We start from the raw sequence: 16,712 nt of genomic DNA on the forward strand, positions 1-16,712 counted from the left end.
CCTCCTAACATGGTATCCACACACCCCCAAAAGCACGTCCACAATGAAGCTGTTTACATGCACTCCAATCGAGCCATACGATAAGAAGCTGACAACTCATCGCTACTTGTAAAATCAGTTTAATTACCAAACAGGCTACTCAGCACTGAATTCCATGTTTGTACTAGCAGTATCCAAACTAACTAGTTAACAGTTTCTATAGCAAGCCTATAGGAGCTCCCATCACTGTAACATGAACACATCCATGGGCATATTCTCTAGAAACAGTAGGATCAAAGGCTAAGGAGTACAGCACATACACTTATACCACATAAGGCTCTGCATCAAGTAGTACAACTCAAAAGCTTGCCTTTACCAAGTTCCCTGTACAATAGGTCTCCAAGCCTACACAGCACAAAAGGTGTATAGATGAAAATGTGTTATCTTCTGGATACAAGAAACTTCACTGATCTTTATACACCTTTTGTCTCAAATTACAAGGGTTTTATAATAAATTACAATGGTTTTATAAGAAAATTACAATCTTTTCCCCTTTTAGCTCCATTTTAAATACAAGCCTTGGTAAATACTGTTGGACCAGGGTGAGAGAGAAGGAAATGCCACCTCATTCTCAGCATCTTTTGAAGTCTAATGGCACCAATACTAAGTTAAAACCAAAAAAACTGCAGTTTACAATCAATAGCCTGATCTGTTCAGTTTGCTTCCCTCTTGTACCAAAGGCATCAGGCTCAGATGCCATCCAATTCACCTTCAGTTCACCCAGCATAAAGTAAGCTAATCTTCCCATTCCACATTCACATCTCTATTGCATGTTCTGTTTGCTTTCCACTACTTTTTACAACTGAATAAAAAAGGCTTTCAAGCTCTACCATTCGATCAGGTCTCTTAGTTATTACCTTTTAATCACAAACACCTCTTACCTTCTTCACCCTGAAGTCTACACTACCATTCACTTTTTCTCTTTTGAATTTATGATGAAATATTCCACTCAATACACAATACATACAGGACATCAAACCTGAAGAGTTACTAGAATGAAAAAAAATTGTATGCCAAAAATATCATGGTGTCTCAGCTTTACAAAGGAATACACAGCTCATAGTTTGCAATACCGAACTCAGACTGATAACAATCAGCTGTCCTTTTTTTTTTTTTTTGTGAGAGTGCATCTGAGTGTCTGAATTAAAAAACATGTTATTGAAAGGACATGAAAATAGTGCTCTGCTAAGATAGCTCTTAGTACATGTGAGAAAAGTTGGAAAGGAAACATTCAACAAAAAATTCCTCCACTTCCCCAAGCGTTGCTAAGTTACCCCCTTCTTTCATAAAGAAAATCACTGAGCATGAAGGAAACAGAACTACTGAGATCTTTGGTAACTATGCCACATGCCGGGACTTTTTATGCATCTTAATTATAACTTGGCCGACCTACTATTTCACACTCACTGAAAGACTGCTAAGTGGAACTCATGTTTTGCTCATTTTTCAAAACATGAGTTTACCATTTAAATAGGGCATGTGATATCACAGAATCATAGAGTGTTTTGGGTTGGAAGGGACCTTAAAGACCATCCAGTTCCAACCCCCTGCCATGTGCAGGGACATCTTCCACTAGACCACATTTCTCAAAGCCCCATCCAGCCTGGAACTGAACACTTAATGAGATGGGGCATCCATAACTTCTCTTGGCAACCTATTCCAGTGTCTCATAACCCTCACTGTAAAGAATTTCTTCCTAATACCTAATCTAAACTTGCTCTCTCTCAGTCTGAAGCCACTCCCCCTTGTCCTGTCACTACATGCCCCTCTCCAGCTCTCTTGTAGGCTCCCTTTAGGCACTGGAAGACTGCAATATAATCTTCGACAAATTAATATAGCCTCACACACTATAAGTTATTATGCTTCATATTACAGCATTCAAACATCGAATCAAACAGCTGGTTCAACATTTTTCAGACATAATCCTAGTGAAGATAACCACATGCTTCACTGCAAAGATATGTGGCCTTCCATACTCAGAATTTTTTTAAGGTTTGGAACACATTATGGAAATAAATACAGAGGCAAGCTCTAAGTAGTTCTGTATGATTCACGACATAATCACCACAAGCATTTAAAAGCTATAGCTAGCCACCTGTGTTTACCTGCAGAGCCTCTATCTTTCACTTAAAAAAAGTGCACATTAGTATGTATGTGTGTATATATACATACATAGATTTAAAATTATGTGCATGGGGAGAAAAAAAGATGCTCTTATGTCCTCAGAGTTTGTGTTCCCCACTTGGCTGCCAGGTTTGAGCAAACAAAAGATCGTCATATTACAAAGCCAAAAAGTTATTTTTTCTTTTTCTATCGTGTTCAAAGTTACTCAACCAAGCTTGCCCGTTGCAGGTGTCTTGACCTTACTAATAGGGACCAGAAAGAAGAAATGAGAATGCCATTTATGGCACTCAGACAGAACTTGAAATGCTGAATTGGAATTTCTAAAGTGCTCGGAAAGTCTTAGAGGATAATCTTTAAGAAGGAACTACCAACATCCATCCTTTGCTAAGGTGTTATGCACATCTTTAATATTTACCTTCATCCGTCCTGTTTATCTCATGTTCAATGAGCCTTGAGCTACTGGGCCTAGAAGAAGGTGCAACAGATGGCTGTAACGAAGGGAGATCATCAACATCTCTCAAGTTTGCAAGCATATCTTGCAGCTTTGACCTGTTGGGCCCTAACCAGAAAAAAAACCAAAAAATTAAATGGTTTATGCATAGTTCACGAGGACACTACTTAGATACGCTACAGCAGCACATGCAACAATGGATCCTACCTTGCATTATGACATTACCACAGAAAAACTAATGAGCACCTATTTTCAGCAGTAACTAATCATCCAGCATGAAATGAATTTCTTGAAAAGAAAGCGATAGAAGCAACTGAGAATTGAGAACGCAAAATTTTCCCCATATGTATAAACTCATACTGCTACTTGTATGGGATGCTGAAGAATGCCTCCAACTGAGTCATACTGATTAACAGAATATTTACTTTTCTAAAACAATAGCTGACATCTGTGAATATTTTAGAATTGATGCATCAGGTACTTTGCGCAGCATATTCTTATGATAACATTATTATTTTAAATTTATTTGTGCAGTAGTGTAGTATTGTGAACTATATAATCCAAAAAGTTACACTTAAATTAAAATATAAATGCAACTGGATTCACTGGCCTACTTCCTGAAGCTACATATGGTGAAGACCCATGCCCTTCTCGACACTTACCTGTGCTTTGCTCCATCATTTTCCCACATCCCTGTTTTGACTGTTTTATATAGGATTGAGGCTGAAACATATCTTCGGTAGTTTTTCCTGTTGTAAGTTTAATTAAGAATGGGAAAATGTCTTACCCATAGTCCATTATGTTTTTTCCTAGACCAGTAAATAATACAGCTATTTTTAAGCAGCTTTAATACAGCAGTGTACTCCAATATATGTATTTTCTCATAAAGCCATTTTATGATTCTATTCTCTTACTACTTCACAGGAATGTTTACTACAGCCTTGCAAAATCGTAAGTTTACTAATGCAGTTGCAAACTCTACTTTGTGCACCCTAACCATAATGACTGATAATAAACTAAATTGTATTTAACTTCTCTGTCACCAAAATATTACTCAATCAAGTAAAACACTAAGAAGGATTTTGCAAGATTGTTTTCTATAATATCTGGTTTATAAAAAACAATATTTTACTTAGTAGCAGTTCAGTGTCTAAGCACCATGTATGATGGGATTAAAGTCATAGAAACAAACTTAATGAAATTATTGTCAAAATATTAAGTCCCTTCTTTTTCTCCAGACTGCCTTCCTCAAATTCTTCTTCACTATTGTGCGTTATCATGAATAGCTGAAAACAGGTTGTGATTCTTCCTGATTTTTCTGCATTGATGCCTTTCCAATGATGGTTTGTCCATGGAAAGATGCTTAATTTCACTGCTGCAGTAAACCATTTTGTCTTCCAAGATCAAACCAATCAAATCAATCCAAAAGGTACTGTGAAAGTACTGAGCAGTAGTTATCTTCATAAAGGAGCACTGGATGTCCAAGTGCTGCCTTCATATCATGATTTTTTTTCTCATAAATATATAAATCATGTTCCAATAACATCTATGTCTATACTAACAATTAAGTTTTATTATAAAAAATAAAAATTTTCAACAGCTGTTCAAGAATAGGATTATAATGGTTTAATTAAATAATTTCTGCTAAGTTAACCCTACAGCTACTACCCTGAACTACATAGCATGTCTGTATATTTAAAAAAAAAACAGACAAGTTATAAAAATCAATTTCACTGAAATCATATATTGGCATGCCCTGTCTATCTTAACTATAAAGAAATTTAGAATCAATTTTATGGAACATGAACATTTTAGTTGGCCAGCTCAGCTTCTTGCAAGACTTGCAGTTAAACTCCAGTAAATTAAATGATCCCAAAGATGACAAAAATATCTCTTGAGAAATTTAAAGCATAGTAATTATTTACTTAATTAAAAAAGAAAAAAAGGACATTGAGTTTGTGTATTTGATAACACAATTTCAGCAACATAACCAACTGCTGAGCAGGATCTTATCAGAGTATCAATACAAAAAGTAACAAAACAAGTCAGTCTCAATGATGTGAGGATCTGACACTTCTACATCATTATGCACATCTCTTTGGAAGTGAGAATTTGCTTGGTATTCATAAGCATCTTCCCACAAAGGGAGAAACATCCCTCAAATTTCTTATCAGGCTACATGCAATATTATTAATATACATCTTTCACACATGAATTCTCAATATGGTTAGATGTTTGAAATGTAGCTGTGAATACAGTGTTTCATTTTAAACACTCCATCTGAGTTCAAAAAGTTTTAAAGCTTACTTATCAAAACCCCCTGATTTTACAAAATATATCTGTATTTCAAGAAATATAACAAAAAAATAATACAGGGCTAGAAACTGTATTTCAGATACTCTTCATGTTTTTTGTTTGGATAACAATATCCAACTTTTTTAAAGGTTAGTCACAGAGGTATGAAAGTCAATAAAGAAATCCTGTGATTTACAAATAAACTGATGGTCATAGTTGCTTCCTATTTCGAGCCCTGCATAACAAATTATGATGATAGCATGACTTTCATGTTGTGAATGTTAAGTATAAACAGGGGTAGAAATTAACCTGTTTTCTCCCACTGTCACCTAATAGGATACTCGACAGTTTCCAGTTTGGTTTCTGTATTTATTTATATACCAGACTTTAACTCTTCCTGTGAAACTGGCATGTTTCCAGCTAAGAAAGGGTTCTGAAGTCTTCTATATAGTGTGAACTATTAAACCAATGCCTTTTACAATTGAAGTAGCTGAATAACAAAAGTATAAAACATGCTCAAAGTAAGAATTTTAAACTAATCCAACACTTGATTGGAAGAAGTTATATCTAATCCCCAACTATCGTGTAACTTGATTGTCTGTCATTAATTTCAACCCCTGAGAACTGGTGAACAGGAAAGCAGTCAGGAGCAGCAAAGTAAAAGAGTAAGTAATTTTAGGAAAACATTGAAAGAGAGATAGAATTAAGGGTGTGAAAGATGTGAGATTTATGATTTTAAAGTGCAATGTTTTCCACTTACTCTTCACCCCCTTTTTCCCCTTGCGCTCCTTTTTGTATTGTTCCTTGAGTTTGGTTATAACTCCCTGGTCGACATTCCAGGCTTCAGGCATGAGACACTGGTCTTCCTTTTCTAAACAAAGTGAAACAAATGAAACATCCTTTTTCAATAATGTCACCAAGTGATCTCCACTGAAGGAGGCAACAGCTGCTGTCAATGGCATTTGTCTTTTATTTTAAACAGACAGAAATAGCATCAAGCTTGTGAAAGCTGTAAAACTGCTACTCACATTCCACTTCTATTTGTTCAGAATTTTCTTAATAAAAAATTGAGATGAAACTTAATGTTTAATTCTTATAACCAAGCACATAGCTGTTCATCAATGTAAGCAACATTTACTTTATAATAAATCAAGACATATTTTTCAATTTATTTCTTTCCTCCAGGGAAAGAATTACTGTATCTAGAAGAAACAGCTATGTTACTCGTCAACATAACTTTACAACTCAAATGTTGCATTACTGCATTTCAAATTCTCATTTCGTTGCCTTTGTGCTATGTTATAATTTACACAAAGCAGTAGCACGTTTAAATAATTTTGGAACATAGTATACATGTCACCATGGTTTAAACAAAATCTTAAAGCACTAAAGTCACAAAATTTCACAAAAAAGGTGAAGGTCTGAATTATTAATGTTTGGAAAAAAACCAAAATATTTCAGCATGTCTAACAAAAAAAAAAATCCCCTTTTTTGTTTTCTATGGTTTGTTTTTTTTTTTCTAAATATTTCTCTCAAATTGCTTCCCCTGTGACATGATACAGAGAAGAAATATCCTTCCAATTGTACGGTATTTGGAGATTTTGAACAAAACATGTTACGTGAGTTCGAATCTCCAAGTCATTTTTTCCATATATGGAGAGACTGTACTGAGGCAGATTAGAAAAATAACTTGCAAGAGGAGGGGAGGTAATACAGCTTTTCCATACTTATATTTATTTTCATGACCATTACAGTACAAAATTTCTTTAAATTCTTAAACTTTTTGCTTTATTTTCTCATTAAAATCCCAACCTTTTTATTTAAAAATTAATTCCTTTCAGGCCAACTTTACTTTGCAGAGCAGCAAGCTATTCTAGACCTTTTTAAAATATGAACAATAATAAACTTATCCTCAGACTAAGCTGCAGAAATTACATGTCTGTAGAGGAAGCACAGCACTATCAATCACAATCTGAATGAGTCACTGTGATTGGACAGAAGACAAAAACCAGAGATGGGTTACTACAGGCACTGACTCGTCAGAAATGATTTGTGCTGAAAATGACCTAGGAATCCTCCATCAACATCGAATTCAATAGGATTCAGCAGCATACTCTTGCAGGAAAAGTAATCAACCATATCCTGGGCTGCATTAACAACGTAACCAATGAGGGAAGTTACTGTTCCCCTCTGTCTGGCACTTGTGAGACCACACCTGTGAGTACTGCATTCAGTATAATATCTGTAATACTGAGAAACCCTTTAGGTATAATGCTGAGTACCCACTATTAGTGTAGTTGCAGCAAGTCTAAGGGAGCCACTAAGATGGTTAAGGCAGCTGGAGCAAATGAGTTACAAGGAGGGGCTGAGACTACTGTGAGAGTTAAGTAATAGCAAAAAAAAGTGTCTTAGTGCAGCCTATAACTACCTAATGTACAGGCAACTGAGAAAACAGACTCTGCTTAGACTCGCATCACAGAACGACAAAATTCTCTTTGAGATGACTCCTCCTTCCTTTGAACTCTCCAGTCATGATCCTGTATTCATCAGTGACAAACTAATTCAAGACACAAATTTTAGCCACATAAACCCTTTGCAGAAGCTATGAAAATAGGTACTATTAAGCTGAAGAGGGACTCTAAAATAGTCTATAGGCTAAGTCATGTCCTCTTAATACATATGCCCCAATTACCACTAATGATCAAAATCTGCATGAAGAACTCAGAAAAGGTATAAGAAAATCAGGCTTCAGAGAAACAAGTATGTACTCTTTCTGGGATTAGGTTTCAAGTTTTAATTGTCCTGGCTGGACAGACTTTTTTTCCTCTCCTCCAGAAAAAAAAAAAAAAAAAGTTTAAATAGCTTTTTATTCGACTGTGTTGTTGCCAGTAAAATATCTAATACATTAATTTTCTACGGACTGTCCCAGAATGTTTCCCACATGTCCTACAGATTCTGTTCAATTTCTGAAGTGGATCCTGAACTACTCCTGTTCAAGGGCTTTATAGTTTAATATTACCTGAACACATCTGAGGACCTTTCAAGCTAAATAGGTTCAACAGATTACTATAACTGATACTTGGGATCCAAAGAAAGAATTTCATTGGTTTGCTTTTGACGTCACTACACAACATCAGTTACACCTTAAGTAACATCAGTGATTCATTATGGCAGTTCTTTGAAGAAGCTTAGTCTTACATAGTTACCATAAAAGACACAGGTTGTGAAACAAGCAATTGAAAAACATGAAAATCTCTAACTCATTTCTAGACTACTACTTTTCACAACAATTTATTTTTAATGTTAGACTTAGGGTCATTTGAGCTCAGCTTTCATCAGTGAAAGTAAAAATAAACCAGAAGTGTGAATCTGAGAACACAAAGTTCCTGTTGGCACACTGACTTTTCTGTGACACAAGCAATAGCTACACTTACCAAGCATGAATGAATAAAATTTTAATATTAAAGATAAGTATCAGAAAAACCTTTATCATAAAAAAGAGTAATATTCCTAATTTTTTTTTTTGTGAATAGAATACTGACTGCTATATCTAATGATATTACAACACATCCTCTTAAGCAGAAAGACTACATCACACAATAATTTGAAGTACAGCCAGGAGTTTGACATGGTTTCAGTAAAAGGCAGCATCTCATAGCTGATGGTCACGTGAGAGCTACAGCTACCATGGCTTATTGGTCTGTCACAGTTGCAGGTCCATTATAAAGCTCAGTTATTTTCCATTCATTGTCAACAGCTCCCTCTGTATTCACTTATCCTTAAGACTTTCCAGAGCAGCTTAAATAGGAAACAATTCCCCATCAAGATATTCAACCAGTTTTCTTCTTTCTTCCCTTCCCTACACAAGGGGTTTAGGCAGAATAATAATGTCAAGGTAAAGTGGATGCTGGCATTCTGGGTTGCAGGAACATAAACCTCAAAAGACAGAGAACAGTTTGTAAAATGTCTCTCAATGAGTAGTGGTCTTAAAGATAAATTATTCTGCTAAATTATAAAAGAAAGTTTGAGCAACTGAAGCATTTATATTGCTAATCCACAATAAGAGTACAAGTAATTCAGCCTTTATGACTCATTATTCACATTATTCTCTGGAGAAAGCAAAGAAGACAAAATAACTTTCATAACTGTGAAATACTGCTTCATCAGAGCCCTTCATTAGTATGGGTAATTGCAAAAACACATTGAATCAACACTCATAAAATTTAAATTCTACCTGCTTTAGTATTCAAGGAAAGGCAAAATTACCAGAAGCATAAACCATGAAGAATCCTTAGACTAAAGCAACGTACAGAAAAATGAGAATATTTTGTCAAGAACTTCAGTTTGCCAATTATTTACTACAGAAATACTCAAAAGGTGCTATGATCCTGACAGAGCTCTCAACTGATCAATCAAAATATTCTTAGCACATTTTGGTTTTTTCCTGATACGATGCATTAAATTTCCTTACCCCAGTCTGTTCCATCTCCTGAACTTCTCGATTCCCCATCACCATCATCTGAAGTAACCAAAAAGTCAAACTCTTTCAAAGCTTCTTCTGTATCTCTGTCTTCACTGCTCTCAGATAACACTCTTTTCCTTACAATCTGAAAGGTTAAAAAGGACAGGAGAAAAAGCTGAATTAAGTTACACACACATCTTTATACCGAGCAGTACTGTCTTGTCTTCTATGCAAAACCCAAACAGGAAGTTGAGGAGGAAGCAGAAAAGTACACATTAATAAGCAAATGTGGAATAGTATGCAGACTTTGTTCCAATTTCTAAGTCAAAATGGAATTTGTCTGTAGTTCTTTTTTCCTGTGACCATCAATAATCAATCACTGATAATGAATCTACACTGATCTAGACCATTACTATCTTTTACTACTACCAGAAAGTACAAACTTTCCCCTAAAACTAATTTTAAAACACACAAAACTGACAAACAAAAAACCAATAATGCCGTAGGAAAGACTTCAGCAAACCCAAACTTACTCTGCTTCTCTGAAAATGGCCTTTCTAACTCTCACTTCTGAAATCACTCTACATGTGGACCAAAAGACAGGTCTAGGAAATAAAAAACCAAATCCAAAACCCCACAATTGTCAAAAGCTAACTTGCTTAGATTTAGCAAATCATTCCACCCTGAATACTTTCTCAGATATTATCGTTATTTAAACATGGTGCCTAAACTACATTTTCCTTCCAAACTCAAAAGCCAATTCTGGTAAAAGAAAAAAATACACACTTTAATGAAAGACCTCATTGAATGCTTGCTGCAATAAATTTACTTTTCCCTCCACAATCAAAATGGACTAGACGCTTTACAGTTATTTGACTAACAGGTGATGCCATGATACCTGAAAACCATAGCATAAATTTCATTTCTATAGAAGAAAATTTAAAATATTAAAATACTTTGACTTGGAACCTTGATAAGGGTCAGTCTGAAAAGACTTCAGTACATAGGACACCATCCCATAGTTCATGAGTATGACTGACTGTTTCCTCTAAATATAATGAAAATACTTCAAAACCTGAAGCAATTCTAAACTTCAAGCTTCATTTCTTCAGCAGGCTTAGTGAACATACTGTATTACAGAAGATTTTACACAAGAGCCTCCGACCTTAGGTCACAGCCCACAGATGACAAGAAGCAGTTTACAAAGATCCTCTTGAAAAACGCTGTAAAACTGATGAGGTTTTAAGTGTGTTAATTCTTAAAATTGACCACAAAAATAATCACATCCCTCATAACTCTTATCTGCTTCAATTGTTAGGAGACGCAACTCACTGAATAAATATTAATTTTTAAAAGGATAAAACTGAGTACTGATTGCATGTATCTATTTTATGTCATCATATGAACAAAACATATAGCAAAGTATAGAACACAAGGGAGGTAGGTTCAGGCATTTCACTGAACAAAATGAAAAAAGTTTATTAATCACATTAGAGTTCTTCTGGCTATACTTTTTTCTTCCTTCCATAAGCTATTTAAAGAGAAATGTATTTCAGTTCTGTATTCTACGAGGACAAATTTCTACAAGTCATTTTAAATATCAAGAATTTTTCAATAAATATTCAAAAATCAGTGCATTATTGACAGGTAACATCATGACCGATACCTTCAAACTAAGCTGAAAATTGTAAAAAAAGGACATCTGATACTTCAAAAATTGTTTCCAACATATCACAAAAAATAGTACTGGAACAGTTCAAAGAAAATATAAAAAAATTTAATACGTTTCTGCAAACTTAGATGGAAAAGTTTAACTTGTATGCACAAAGTCAGAAATGCATATATAATTCCTCTTATGCACACATGCTTGGACAGAACATCGTAAAGATGCATTAATGATTTGCATGTGTACATACACAGTCATGTACTTTGCTTATAGGCATCTCATTAATCTCACTTTTTCTGTTCTTCGTAACTTTTTCAATTATTTTTTTCCACTCACTGTTGCGGTATCAATGATTGTTTTCTCTCTTCCTTCAATATCTTCTTCATCTTCTTCGTCACTAAATTCCGCAGCTGCATTTTCAAGAAACTTGAACGTCTCTAGCAGAGAGGCAGAGTCAGTCAATTCAGGTTTCCTAAACAACAACAATAACCATCATCATGAGACAAAATAAATCACTATAAAGTCACTTTTGCAATTACCAATTTCTTCTGTATTATTGTGTCCAACAACATATGAGACTAAAATTAGCCTACAAGTAAAAATGGCCTATAACAAGTATAAATTTTTGTGGTTAAACAACTACACATTAGACATAAACAATATTATTAGAACCAGCAAAACTATTATATTATAGCCAACAATTATTCTTCATCTGGCAGCTATTACCGAGATAGACACTCTAATTTTTTATTCAAAAAGCATTTTAAAGCAACATTCATCTGACACGTGCCCAAAAGCAACACCAATACTGATATGCCATCACTGAAAGCCTCAGCAACAAGGACATGAGTTACAAATACCAAGTTTGCTTCCCACATGCACATCAGGGCACAGGAAAATTTTGTTGCTGCTAGCTGATGCTCCTTGTCTTGCTGGGAAACACCAAACTCTAGATCTATTCATTACCTTTTGAGATATGATAAATTTGCCACTGTAAAACAATATAATGGGAAAATATCATTGATGACTAAGTAATGTTTACATAGACTTTTACATTAAACAAATAAGGAAACTGATGAAGATTGGATAAAATTACAAATGTACTGGCAGAAATTTAGGCAGTGCCTCAGAACAGGAAGCATAAGGGTTGTTATATTACAAACTGAAGAGGAAGAATCCAAGAAGCAAGACTGTAACAATTATTAAAACTCTGACAAAAGTACAAATAAAACAGTCCCAAACATATCAACAGGTTCTGTGTTTTCTATGCAGAAAATGCACTTTTCCATCAACCCTCAAAGATAAAGTGGTGAAAAAAAATTAATTCACTTTGAATTGTTACAACTACTTGCAGTAGTTGTTTGATAGCTTTACAACACTGAAGACAAGCTTTATTGTTCTCTTACCTTTAATCAGTAGTCTGTTTTTCATAGTTCATCATTAAATGCAAGTCATCTTGATTCTCACAACCATTGAAATAATAGAAGTCTCTCTCTTTCTTTTCGGTATTGTAACTCTGAACTGTCTTGTGCAGTCTCCTTAATACCAGCAAGTGCCTTGTTTCAGCTACATTTTGCTTCTGCTATGACCCTTTCAAAAAGTTCAATCAACTAACACGCCTGTATAGTAAGGCCTTGTAAAACTCCCTGCAGTGTAAACAAACACCTAATCATCCCTCCATCACCCACTTACTACAGTGTTTCTTCGTAACACTTTTCAAAGGTCTATTATAGGAAACATCCAAGGGCAAAAGCTTTGATGTGCAATAAGGCATGATAAGCAGCACACTTCCTTCTTTACGCAGTCTCTGCTCCAGCAGTTCTATGCTTACGTGACATTATTTGTCAGGAGATGCTTCTTCATAGCCCCATTATGTCTGTATCTCATTAAGACATTTAGCGATTCCACTTTTTTTTTTTTCATTTACTCATCTTTATGTCCCAAAAATACCAACAGAGATTTCACTTGCCGTTGGAAATTTTTCATACACAGTAGCACAATATACCATGATGTACAGCATGTTTTCATGGTCATTGGTTTTTCTGAGAATATTCCTTCCACTTTTTCATATCCTAGCTTAGATAAGAACAATCTCAAATGTGTTTCCAATTTGCTCTGCTTCCTGCAGTATTTTGACCCTCCTGTTTCTATAACAAACTTGAAAACACTAATATTTTTCTTCTTCCCTAAGCAATCACTACTTTGGCAGACTATAACACTTCATGAATCTGAAGTAATAATGTATATTTTCATAGAAATCTGATGGTACTTTTGTTTTGTTGTTTCCAACAGCTAAATCTTGATATGACAAAACTTGCAATGTGCTTTGTTTGACTAACTTCTTCACTTTCAGCAAATTCTGCATGTTCTGGTCTACTTTTAGTAGACTCAATCGTCCAACCACAACTGTATTTCTGTTTTTCCTCTGTATTTTTCCATGTAAAAATATGCCATGTAAAAACATTATGGCTGTTGATCTATAATAGCAGCTATCAGACACGTTCTAGTAAACAGCAATGCATGAACTAATACCAAACATAGAATATAAAATGTCAACTAACATTATTTATTATTAAGAAATAGATATCCTTCTGCAGGTCCACATATTTTCAGTAATTCATACCTAGATTTGGCTCTGTACTCATGTGATCTTAAATCACGATCTCTCACACTGAAGTTCAAAGTGACTACCAAAACAGGTTATATCTTCTCTAAGTAACTGGTCTTAATTCAATTGTCCTATTCATTATTACAGACTTTAGTGGGCAGGATATATACATAATCCTGTACCTGCACTTACAGGAGGGGGAGGGGTAAAAGGCATCTCATGCATTGGGAAACACAGTAGCTTATTTATCATGTATTTCAGAACTCCTGCACAGTACAAAAATTTACAAAGTCAGCATAGTAACATAGAATATTATTTTGCTAAGGCACAACTTCCAGGAAAGAATTCCTAAGAACCAGAAAAAGAAAACAGAAGTGACAGGATATTTAAATTATTCAAACGTTCTGAAGGAGAAAAGTTTCAAGCTGACAGACAGGGCTGATTTGCTATATTGTACCCCAATACAGCTTCGCAGTCAAATCAAAGTAATTTAATAATTTAGCTATTTTTCATCCCTTAGCACCACATAAACATAATGCATTTTAGATATTACTGCCATCATGAACACTTGGGAATAATGTAAAATGTACTTGAGAAAATGTCTGGCCTTAGCTAATTTATGTTATGTATTTTGATGGCAATTTGAAGCTTGCTTGTTTCATTATTTTCCATCTGGCTAGTTTGTTTTTCTTACGGGGTCATTCACAAAGCAACATAAAAAAGCAGAAGTGGCAAAAATATATTCAGAGATATGGTGTAAAAGAAATTACTTTAAATTCCACTTTAGAAAAAAAAAGTCAATTCAACATTACCAGGGTTTTTGTGGTTTGGAGTATTACCAGAAAAAGAAAGGGTGAAAACAATAGAATGGAGCTCCAAAAGCGGGGACTGATGGACGAACTGTGGTAGGAAAACCATGAGTGAGGCAAGACTATGGCAAGGTTCATAACCTGTTGCAAATAAACAGAGATCAAAAACCTCAAAAATATCTCAAAAAGGACAATTCTTTTTACTGGACTGTCCCAGATCACCACATATGTAAGGGAGAACATAATTTTCCAAATGCAAGAACTTAGGATGGCTTTTTCCTTCTTCCCTAGCCATATGGTCTAAAGAAAAACTGCTGGAGAAGAACAAGTCAGAAACCCCAGACAGCAGGATCAGCTAGAGAACCTGCCAAAGCAGAGAGCACAGAGCATCCAGACTGTGGCAGGACTTCCAACCCTGTGCTCCTCAGCAGCTTGCTCTGAATTTCCTTCTCACTGTGCCTTTCTCAGTCATACTCTGCAGCAGCACTCTTGCATGGTTTTTTCCCCAGCACCTAACTTCTTTCTCTGAGGGTTTCATTCCAGTTGACTTAGAACTTCCTAACCAACCAACCAACCAAAAATCATTTACCAATATAAGATCTTCTATATGATACTGTTCATTCTCCTTTCCAATAGCCATATCCAATTAGACAGGAAATTCTTTGGGGCAGAGAGATTACCTGCTACTCCTGCCTGCACATGATTAAGTACAACAGGACTAACTGCTTGTCACAGGCATAACAATAAGTAGTGCCAGAAGGTGAGTATAGTCAGGTTAACGCTGCTGGATTTTCCATCTTACTACTGACGGATAGGACAGCGCACCCATTTCATGAATACTACTCTTGAAACGGGGAACTTCTGATCCCCAAAGATAAAACACGCTTCCCAGTTTAAAACACAAAATTCTTGTTACAAATGGGATGGTAACTGAAGTACTTACCTCCTCTAAAGCAACAGAAACCTGAACTCACAGGAATATTCTCCTCCTCATAAGAAGCTGCCAGAATTTTCTGCAGCTGTAATGGCTGTGAAAATCTGATCCCATCTCATATTTTACAGGCTGTTCAATTATTCAGATTTGTCTTAACCCATTGGCCCATTTGAGACTAAAAATAATAATATCTTCTCATGAAATCTAAAAAATCTGATTTGTGGATATTCCACACGTACTATTTAAGGCAAGCCTGGTCTCTCTGGGGCTCTGCAGGCCATAAACCCAACTCTTTATTTTCTGCCCAACAGTGACATGTCTTAAGGCAAGTATTTTGTGTAAAAGTCCAATTGGTTCTGACACTGAAATATTAGCAGTTTTACAAAATATATTTGCTCTCAACATTTAATATTCAGGATCTTCACATAGATCCTGTTTCTTACTGAGTGAAAAGTAGAAGCCATAACCTATAGATAAAGCAAAGTAATGTGGAAACTAAACCAGCACATCAGTGATACCTTTCCTGCTCCCAACATGATCCAGAATGTTTCGTATTGCAAAGTCAAATTTAACTTAGACTAAAGTCCCATTACAGACATGTATTTTTTTGGTAACTAACACAATCAATATATCTATCATTATTTTCTCCTTTGTTGATAATAACTCTGGAAAGTCTGTGGTCATGTCCAGGAAGAGTCTCAAACTTCTACCATGAACTGCCCAACCACAAAGCCATTAACTGTCTCAGTCCTACTCACACCCCCCAAAAGGAAAAAGTAGAGGGCTTTTTTGTTTGTTTCTTTTATCCAAGACATACACCAGTTATCTTAAATAAAACCAGGATTTTATTGATAAATTTGGAAGCAGGAAGAAATACCACAGTAAAGTTAAATAAACATAAGTTCAGGTTAGGCTAAGAAATGTTTGTGGGGCCTGTACAAGAAAGAATCTGTTGTAATCTAACATTCAGAGCTATTCTATTGCACTCTTTCTTGAGCCATTTTCTTTGGTTCAGTTTCCTCCTACTGTCAAAATACGCTACTGCATGGTCATCATCAGTTTAATTAATTCCCCATAGAATTTAGTTATCATATGTTTTACCATAGTCTTTTCAATGGGGCTAGTTAAGTTCTTTCAGACTGTACTCATTTAAATAAATACATACAAATTCAGTGAGGACTATCCTTAAGAACAATTCATTAGATCTTCAACACTGTGTAAAATCTTTCATAACACAGCACAGAAAATATCAAAATATTAATTTATAAAATTATGGAACGCTTACAATCATCAAAATTTACACACAAAAAACACAGGCTAAACA

The 16,712-nt window shown here is 35.2% G+C and overlaps 1 protein-coding gene across 6 annotated transcripts in view; it reads right to left on the reverse strand.

Moving 5' to 3' along the window:
* STRN (striatin) overlaps positions 1-16,712 on the reverse strand; it is a 67,031-nt gene that overhangs the window by 18,495 nt on the left and 31,824 nt on the right. For 2 of the 6 annotated variants that reach the window (XM_027898859.1, XM_027898865.1), the window contains exons 6-10: positions 11,374-11,509; positions 9,381-9,516; positions 5,670-5,780; positions 3,277-3,363; positions 2,579-2,722 (exon numbers count right to left, since the gene is read on the reverse strand). In XM_027898859.1, coding sequence (XP_027754660.1) covers positions 2,579-2,722; positions 3,277-3,363; positions 5,670-5,780; positions 9,381-9,516; positions 11,374-11,509 — 614 coding nt within the window. The remainder of the gene's footprint in view (positions 1-2,578; positions 2,723-3,276; positions 3,364-5,669; positions 5,781-9,380; positions 9,517-11,373; positions 11,510-16,712) is intronic. The other 4 variants (XM_027898861.1, XM_027898860.1, XM_027898863.1 and 1 more) reach the window with 4 other exon arrangements.

This window comes from Empidonax traillii, unplaced genomic scaffold (genome assembly GCF_003031625.1).
Source record: "Empidonax traillii isolate 1590-97213 ecotype Southwest subspecies unplaced genomic scaffold, ASM303162v1 scaffold626:size867168, whole genome shotgun sequence".
NCBI classification, from domain to species: domain Eukaryota; kingdom Metazoa; phylum Chordata; class Aves; order Passeriformes; family Tyrannidae; genus Empidonax; species Empidonax traillii.